Here is a 10118-nt window from a genome sequence, read left to right on the forward strand (position 1 = left end):
AACGAGAAGTTCCCTAGAGATGTTAGAAGTTTCAAAAATAATTAGCTGGGCAGAGATTCACTCTTGCCACCTATCAGCTATCCATATCCCAGGTGTGGAGCACTGGGAGGCGGATTTTCTAAGTCGTCAGACTTTTCATCCGGGAGAGTGGGAACTCCATCCGGAGGTATTTGCACAACTGATTCATCGTTGGGGCAAACCAGAACTGGATCTCATGGCTTCTCGCCAGAACGCCAAGCTTCCGTGTTACGGATCCAGGTCCAGGGATCCCAAGGCGACACTGATAGATGCTCTAGCAGCGCCCTGGTCTTTCAACCTGGCTTATGTGTTTCCACCGTTTCCTCTGCTCCCTCGACTGATTGCCAAGATCAAGCAGGAGAGAGCATCAGTGATTCTGATAGCACCTGCGTGGCCACGCAGGAACTGGTATGCAGATCTAGTGGACATGTCATCCTTTCCACCATGGTCTCTGCCTCTGAAACAGGACCTTCTACTTCAGGGTCCTTTCAACCATCCAAATCTAATTTCTCTGAGGCTGACTGCCTGGAGATTGAACGCTTGATTTTATCAAAGCGTGGCTTCTCCGAGTCAGTTATTGATACCTTAATACAGGCACGAAAGCCTGTCACCAGGAAAATTTACCATAAGGTATGGCGTAGATATCTTTATTGGTGTGAATCCAAGGGTTACTCATGGAGTAAGGTCAGGATTTCTAGGATATTATCTTTTCTCCAAGAAGGTTCGGAAAAAGGATTGTCAGCTAATTAAGCGTCTGGCAGATGTTCCAGACTTTCAGGCATTTTGTCAGGCTTTAGTTAGAATCAAGCCTGTGTTTAAACCTGTTGCTCCACCATGGAGCTTAAACTTGGTTCTTAAGGTTCTTCAAGGAGTTCCGTTTGAACCTCTTCATTCCATAGATCAAGCTTTTATCTTGGAAAGTTCTTTTTTTGGTAGCTATTTCCTCGGCTCGTAGATTCTGAGCTATCTGCCTTACAATGTGATTCTCCTTATCTGATTTTTCATACGGATAAGGTAGCCCTGCGTACCAAACCTGGGTTCTTACATAAGGTGGTATCTAACAAGAATATCAATCAAGAGATTGTTGTTCCATCCTTGTGTTACACAATCTGGACGTGGTCCGTTCTTTAAAGTTTTACTTACAAGCTACTAAAGATTTTCGTCAAACATCTGCTTTGTTTGTTGTCTACTCTGGACAGAGGAGAGGTCAAAAGGCTTCGGCAACCTCTTTTTTTCTTTTTGACTAAGAAGCTTAATCCGCTTAGCCTATGAGACTGCTGGACAGCAGCCTCCTGAAAGGATTACAGCTCATTCCACTAGAGCTGTGGCTTCCACTTGGGCCTTTAAAAATGAGGCTTCTTTTGATCAGATTTGCAAGGCGAAGACTTGGTCTTCGCTTCATATTTTTTCAAAATTTTACAAATTTGATACTTTTGCTTCTTCAGAGGCTATATTTGGGAGAGAGGTTTTACGGGCAGTGGTTCCTTCCATTTAAGTTCCTGCCTTGTCCCTCCCTTCATCCGTGTACTTTAGCTTTGGTATTGGTATCCCACAAGTAATGGATGATCCGTGGACTGGATACACCTTACAAGAGAAAACACAATTTATGCTTACCTGATAAATTTATTTCTCTTGTGGTGTATCCAGTCCACGGCCCGCCCTGTCATTTTAAGGCAGGTCATTTTTAAATTTAAACTACAGTAACCACTGCACCCTATGGTTCCTCCTTTCTCGGCTTGTTTTCGGTCGAATGACTGGCTATGACAGTTAGGGGAGGAGCTATATTACAGCTCTGCTGTCGGTGTCCTCTTGCAACTTCCTGTTGGGAATGAGAATATCCCACAAGTAATGGATGATCCGTGGACTGGATACACCACAAGAGAAATAAATTTATCAGGTAAGCATAAATTGTGTTTTTTAAACAACTAAAATTCTGGTGTTGACTGTCCCTTAAGACTCGTGGATGATTCCTAGTATGCACTTTCATTAAAAAAATATCTAAGATTCAACCCTTTATCAGTATAATGAAAGCTGTTAGTTTTGACCACCATGTCTTTAAACATATTATGGGGAATTACAATTTTGAATTTTTATGTCTCTTTAACCTAGACTCTAACATTGTGCAGCGAGAGAGTGATCCCAAACTTTCAATGTGATACCTAGAGTGCAGCATTTAGGAGATGTTAAACATTATTTATTGAAAGAGAATTTTTTTTTAATGAATGATCTGTTTTATTCTATGATTATCCTTGGTGCCACATTACAGCAGATTTGTTTTTCTAATTTACTGTTTCTCCCTAATTTTTTCTCCTTTAAGTCAGTCTCCTCTTTTTTTTCCTTGTCCTTCTTGCTGTCTTTCTCTTATTCTCTTCACTCCCTGTGCCCCCCCCAACACTCTCCATCTGAGAAAAATCAAAGCTGCATGCTTATCATATTTAGCAGGAGTCACACATTTGTTTATTATTGTGTAGTTGTCAGCCTCAAATTTGTAATCACATAACTATTATTTATATATTTTTGTATTTATATTTTCTTACATATTTGCTTTCATATTATATAACAGCCAGGATAAATGTAACTAAACAATGAATACAAAAATCTTTTGAGAACTATTCTATATTTTGTTATCTTTAGACAAATCTGCTATACTCTTCACTGCGCTTCTAAAGCCAGGCTTTTAGAGTTTCATTTATAAGTGTCCGAAATCAAAGCCAAGTTTCTAAAGTAGATTGAAGTATGCCTGCTGTGTACAGTTTTTATCCCAGCCGATTCTTGCCTCCCCCCTCATTCCGTTTCTCTTGTCGTCCCTATTCCCTGTAGATCGACAGAAGGATATTGGCATTCATTGAGAGAAAGCAAGCAGAGATCAATGAAAACAACGTCCGGGAGTTCTGCAACGTTATTGATTGTAATCAAGGTAAATGCTCCTGTAGTCACTCTATTTCTCAGTAAGCTCTGTTAGAGACAGAGTTAGAAATGTGTTCTGTCTGTTCCAGAATCACATTTTGTAAGATACTGCATCACTTGGATTCACATTACAAAGAACAGTTCTAATAATTAAATAGATACATATCCCACTTTATTTTAATTTGTTTCTTGCATTATTTAAAGATTCATGGTTTTATTGCATTTTTGTTGCATGTAGGTATAAACATTTAGTATCTATATTGCTTTGATAAAAGGAAGCAGATGTTTATCTCAATAAACAAGATTTTGTTTCCCCTAGGGACAAATATTAATAGTCAAAACTGTAAATAGGTAATGCAAACAAGCTTTTCTAAAATTCCTATCCTCAGGGGAATATTTTGTTGTTGTTTTATTGCATCCTATTTTCAAATGATGGTGTTTTGTTTGTTTTTTGTTTTTTTAATGAATTGAAATTCAAGTTTGTATTATTTGGTCACTAAGGTAGTTCACAATTTCTGCCATTTCTCTATTTATATATATATATTTTATTTCAGCAGTGTATGACCTATGATATGTTACTGAATATTCTACACCTTTCCTCTTGATAGAAAACAGTTGTGCCAGAACAGATGCTGTTTTTACTCCATACCCTGGATTCAAGAGCCATATAAAAGGTAATCAGCTGTTATGGATCAGAGTTTTGGGTAATAAGGATTTAATGCTTAAGTATGTTGCAACAAATCTTAAAACTCCTTGGCTTAACCTTTAATCAATTTGGTAAAACATAAGACAAAATAGGGGTAAAAGTACAGTAATTACCAAAATATGGTCTTGTATCAATATTTAATGTCATGTTTTATGTTACTGCTTTTTCTCAGTTGATGCCTCTGTGTTTTATTGTTATGTAACAAACTCTGACTGAAAGTATTTCATACCAGACAATCTGTTCTACCACCTGCTTAGATGTATACCTATAGGCTTATGTGTACATTGTTACATAGAAGATGGTCTTTTGAAACTTAGATTTTCATTGATTGTTTAGGCACCATTTAAAAAACAAATTCTCATCACAATGCCCATATTTTATGTTAGTCTCCAGAGTTGTCAACACTTACGGACCTCAAACTAGAAATAATGCTACAGGCTCCAACTCCAGAGGAAATCTTCTCTCTCGAGACTGTGGGAATCAGTCTGTTGAAGAACGACTTCAGAACATGGAAGGCCACTTACGGTTAGAGACAGGTACTACTTTTATTTATTTGTCCTCAGTATTTTACTAAGCCCACTCACACCAAAATAAAAACTGCAATAAAACTAAACCTTTAATAATTAACACAGAAAACTAAATTAAATACTGAGAATAAATTCAAATACCTAGTTTATGATTGTATTTTAAGGGAAGACCTGGTTATGTTTTCATAATAAACCCTCTGAATACAGTTGCCTGAGCATCATATCTTGATTTTCAGAATTCTGTCATCAGGTTATCATTTTAATCTCTAGCAAACAGCAGGAGTACAAGAGGCTGTAATTCTGCTAAATTTGTATATAAGAGAAAAGTGCAAGTTGTTATTACACTCACAAGTAAGGTAGTATTTTGTTTTCTGCTGGTTGTTGAGTTTAATCTAAAATAGTTCTGATAAATGTAAGTGATGGCATATGATGGTTCTTTTCAAGATTATGATTTTTATTTATTTTTCTAAAGGCCGGCCATATCATCTTTTTTTTTTTTTAATACTACAATTACAGGTAAACTTTTTTTTTTTTAAATTATCTATCTTTGCCAAAAACACACCCCAGTGTTAAATACTATTAATAAAAAAATAAATCTAATGAACTTGCAAACAGTGTTATTCCCAAAATAAAACGAAGCTTTGCAGTGTGCAACGAACCAGCACATTTGTTTATGGCTGTAGGGTTTACAGTACTGGGGAAATCTTGCAATGATGTCTTATGGTGTGGATTATTCAATGCCTAATATTTCAAAAGCTAATTCCATTAATGAGATTTTTTTTTACAAGAATATTGTACATTTATGATCTATTTGTAATGGTTATTCTGCCTTTCATTTGAAACACAAAACATAGGAGGACCTGTGCCAAAAGACATTTACCAACGAATTAAAAAACTGGAGGACAAGATCTTGGAATTAGAAGGGATTTCTCCAGAATATTTTCAGTCAGTTGTAAGTTATTTTGCATATTTGCATTTAACTGTCCTGTATTTCAGTTATTGATGCTTAGTTAGTGCAGCTTAGTAGTGTTCTTCCTGAATATGCAATATAGTTTACAACCAGTGGAAGAAATGGAAGGCCGGGTTGGCTATGAGATTATTTATTTTGCATGATTAATAGGACTTCTATAAGTCAATCTATTTACATTTTGTTTACCATTTCATTTGCACAAACCACTAATAGTTCATGTTGCCCTATTTAAATAGCATATAGAAATGCTTTATAAAGCAGTGCTATCTTACTCTGACTGGGATTGAGTTGTCATATTGAGGAATGTTTCTTTAAGATGTAAAAGGTGATAGTAAAGATAATGCAAATGGTCATTTTGCAAAATATTATACCTTTTTATGACTGTTTAACCATATATAATACATTTTAAATGCTTTTAATATTTTGTGAAATGCTTTTTTTATTAATCCTTTCTGATTTTTTCTATTCAGAATGTGTCCACTAAAAGAAAAAAACATGAGGCATCTCAGGTAAGGGTTGCATTGTTTGTGTGCGCCTTTAAATTCAGATTTTTGAACAAATAAGACTTCTCTGTATCCAGCAGAAACAACACACACCTAGTGTCAGGGACTAACAGGCCTTACTTTCTGCACAACCACTTGGTCTTTTGTTTCCAAGCAGGTGTTGATGCATTTGTTAAAGTACATTATTTTTAAATCCTTTTTTTTTTCATCCTGCGTCTACAAGAAGACATTTTAAAATTCATATATTTTTTTTCGTATCCAAGAAATTAGTTTTTTTTTTTTGTTTTATTATCCTTATTCAGAGGGCATACATTCTAACAAAGGGCATTCCCTCAAGTATAGTTGTGTGTCTTTATCTATCTTTGCTGTGCAAACGAGTTGTATTACTGTGTTAATGAGAGTGAGTGCACAAATAAGTGCCTGCTTAACTACAGGTTCATCATTAAGCTGCACAGTTGCGGTCATATTGGGATATTTTAAAAGAAAACTGAATTAGGTACTGAAACAGCATAAAGCTGCACTGCAGTGCTTATAGGAGTAGCATGCATGTGCACTAACCTAAAAAGTAGCAGCCATTAGCAGTAATAACCTTTTAAAGGAAGCATTTAAATCCCACCACTTTAAAGCCAAGTTAGTTCAAGTTCTCTTTTATTATGAAAAATGCATTATCAGGATTATTGCCAATGAAATTTATACAAGTTTTAGTCACACTGGTTCCAAAATGAAGGAAGAAAGGAATACACACATTTGATTGTCTGGTTGCTATTTTAATACTGTGTTCTTGCAAGTTTGTAGAGAAGTAGAGCAGACAGTGGAATCCTCTAAGTGACAGTTGATAAGTGATTAGAAAAGATACATCTGATACAAAGAAGACCAGATTGTTTATGGGTGTACAGTTACAGACACTACAGATCAAAGTGACTCTTCCTCATGATCAGAGTGGAGCACATTAAAGTAAGAATGTCTGTCAAAGTCATCAGTAAGCCCAATAACGAAGGGCCTGATTCTTTAAAGCTCTCTGGTCAGTAAATACAAATGCTAACTTTAAAACTGTTTATCTAGCTATGCGAAGCAGAGACCTGTTTCTATATAATGCTCAAAGACGGCCTCAAAAACTTGGCGTTATTTCTCCACATGCCAGCAAGTCTTTGAGTTAAACTATAATGTGGGGAAAGAATACAAAAGATAGAGGGCGCCACATAGTGCAAATCAGGCTGATAAACCAAATGGTAAAAGTGCAGACAAAGTCAATCCTACTCACGTGATAGAAAGCACAATTGTGCAGGCAGGCCGGAACCAAACAGTCGTCCGGCAGACTCTTAGGCACACCTGGAATAGCGGATATCCTCGTCCCACCAGAGCTAGTCCAGAGATATTCTTGAATATCGCAGGTAATGTTAAGCCACGGTCAGTGGTGAAGACCAGCATTTAAAAGTGAACAATGGCAATATGGTGAAGTCCAAATGATAGAAGTGCAGCAGCAAGATAGCAATTTTATTAAAAGTATTAAAACAGCAACGCGTTTCTCAGTGGCACAGCACTGTTTCCTCAATGTTTTTAATCAAATTGCTATCTTTCTGCTGCACTTCTATCATATGGACTTCACCATATTGCCATTGTTCACTTTTGAGTGCTGGTCTTCACCACTGACCGTGGCTTAACATTCCCTGCGATAATCAAGAATATCTCTGGACTCCCTCTGGTGGGACGAGGATATCTGCTGTTCCAGGTGTGCCTAAGAGTCTGCCGGACGACTGTTTGGTTCCGGCCTGCCTGCACTGCACAATTGTGCTTTCTATCACATGAGTAGGATTGACTTCGTCTGCACTTTTAGCTGTGGACTACCCTTACTATTGGACAAAGTTCCTTATTAGAACTCTACCTTTTATTTTTATATCTGAACTTTAGTTTTTTACACCTGCTAACAATTAGATTTTAATTTATATTTTTTTAATTTTTATTTTATTATTTTGCAGCTTATATCATTTTGCTGTTTATATGTTTATTCATTGTGGATATGTTATTGACTGTGTGAATACTTGCTCCCTTGTAACTTTAGGTATCGCGCTTCCAACATTACAGAGACTATCACATACTCTGGCCCACTAGACCCATTATATATTTTACCAGGGTATACTACACCATCTCTTATACTGCAGTATCTAATACACCACTATTCCACGTTTGGCGCCTCTTCCAGATACTAGCTGTGCACTCTGTTGCATCTCGCGTATCTTTGTTTATCTATTATGTGGGTAAGACGTTTTATCTTAGTAGGAAGAGAAATGATGAACAATGAACACTTGTAATCATGAGCTAGAACTCTTACATTATGGTTATTGGATGTTATTTGAGCATTAGTCAGCAGTGACTGAAATTGTGTGGGATTAAAGGGACAGTGTACTGTAAATCATTTTTTTCCCTCGTGTTTTTTTTTTTTGGCGGCTCGCCAGCTTGCTCTAGCTGCAGAGTATAACATGAATTAAAAATTGCTTAATTAGGTTTATTATTGTATAGGAAATAGCCGTTTTTGCTCTTCGATAGTCCAGCCCATTAAAATGGATTGAGCTTGCAGGGAAATCAGATCTCCTCATTTCTCTTGTAAGATGTATCGAGTCCACGGATTCATCCTTACTTGTGGGATATTCTCCTCCCCTACAGGAAGTGGCAGAGAGAGCACCCACAGCAGAGCTGTCTATATAGCTCCCCCCTTAGCTCCACCCCCAGTCATTCTCTCTGCCTGCTTAACTGCTAGGAAGGGCAAGAGGAGTGTGGTGACAAAAATGTTAGTTTTTTATTTTCTCAAGCAAAAGTTTGTTATTTTAAATGGTACCGGTGTGTACTATTTCTTCTGTTAAGTGTGATCAGTCCACGGGTCATCATTACTTCTGGGATATTAACTGCTCCCCTACAGGAAGTGCAAGAGGATTCACCCAGCAGAGCTGCATATAGCTCCTCCCCTCTACGTCACTCCCAGTCATTCTCTTGCACCCAGCAACTAGATAGGTCGTGTGAGAGGACTATGGTGATTATACTTAGTTTTATATCTTCAATCAAAAGTTTGTTATTTTAAAATAGCACCGGAGTGTGTTATTACCTCTCTGGCAGAGTTTGAGGAAGAATCTACCAGAGTTTTGCTATGATTTTAGCCGGAGTAGTTAAGATCATATTGCTGTTCTCGGCCATCTGAGGAGTGAGGTAAACTTCAGATCAGGGGACAGCGGGCAGATGAATCTGCATAGAGGTATGTAGCAGTTTTTATTTTCTGACAATGGAATTGATGAGAAAATCCTGCCATACCGATATAATGTCATGTATGTATACTTTACACTTCAGTATTCTGGGAGAATGGTACTTCACTAGAATTACACTGTAAGAAAGACATAAAGCTGTTTAATAACTAGAGATTATGTTTAACGTTTTTGCTGGAATGTAAAATCGTTTTCATTTGCTGAGGTACTGAGTGAATAAATGTTTGGGCACCATTTTTCCACTTGGCAGTTGCTTAAATCTGTTTTTTCTGTCAGTTTCTGTTCTCCCTCACTGCTGTGTGTGTGGGGGAGGGGCGCTTTTACTATGCATCAAATATTTCAGTCAGCAACTCATTGTATTCCCTGCATGATCCGGTTCATCTCTACAGAGCTCAGGGGTCTTCAAAACTTATTTTGAGGGAGGTAATTTCTCTCAGCAGAGCTGTGAGAATTATAGTTTGACTGAAATAAAAACTTTTATTCTGTAATTTGTTTCCTGCTTTCAGAAATTGTTATCTTTGCTAATGGGATTAAACCTTTGCTAAAGTTGTGTTGTTTACAAGGATTGAGGCTATAACTGTTTCAATTTATTAATTTTTAACTGTCATAGATCTTCTGTGCTTCTTAAAGGCACAGTACGTTTTAATATTATTCTATTTGAATTGTATTTCCAAGTTGCAAGTTTATTTGCTAGTGTGTTAAACATGTCTGATTCAGAAGATGATACCTGTGTCATTTGTTGCAATGCCAAAGTGGAGCCCAATAGAAATTTATGTACTAACTGTATTGATGCTACTTTAAATAAAAATCAATCTGTACAAATTGAACAAATTTCACCAAACAACGAGGGGAGAGTTATGCCGACTAACTCGCCTCACGTGTCAGTACCTACATCTCCCGCTCAGAGGGAGGTGCGTGATATTGTAGCGCCGAGTACAGCTGGGCGGCCATTACAAATCACATTACAGGATATGGCTACTGTTATGACTGAAGTTTTGGCTAAATTACCAGAACTAAAAGGTAAGCGTGATCACTCTGGGGTGAGAACAGAGTGCGCTGATAATATTAGGGCCATGTCAGACACTGTGGGTGACGGTTCTGATCCAAACAGACTGGATTCAGATATTTCAAATTTTAAATTTAAACTGGAAAACCTCCGTGTATTACTAGGGGAGGTGTTAGCGGCTCTGAATGATTGTAACACAGTTGCAATACCAGAGAAAATGTGTAGGACGT

At 37.2% G+C, this 10118-nt stretch overlaps 1 protein-coding gene across 4 annotated transcripts in view; it reads left to right on the forward strand.

Moving 5' to 3' along the window:
• MBIP (MAP3K12 binding inhibitory protein 1) overlaps nt 1-10118 on the forward strand; it is a 412911-nt gene that overhangs the window by 379664 nt on the left and 23129 nt on the right. For all 4 annotated transcript variants that reach the window (XM_053697736.1, XM_053697734.1, XM_053697733.1 and 1 more), the window contains exons 4-8: nt 2839-2935; nt 3534-3599; nt 4018-4167; nt 5013-5110; nt 5599-5637. In XM_053697736.1, the coding sequence (XP_053553711.1) occupies nt 2839-2935; nt 3534-3599; nt 4018-4167; nt 5013-5110; nt 5599-5637 (450 nt within the window). The remainder of the gene's footprint in view (nt 1-2838; nt 2936-3533; nt 3600-4017; nt 4168-5012; nt 5111-5598; nt 5638-10118) is intronic.

This window comes from Bombina bombina, chromosome 1 (genome assembly GCF_027579735.1).
Source record: "Bombina bombina isolate aBomBom1 chromosome 1, aBomBom1.pri, whole genome shotgun sequence".
Taxonomy (NCBI): Eukaryota; Metazoa; Chordata; class Amphibia; order Anura; family Bombinatoridae; genus Bombina; species Bombina bombina.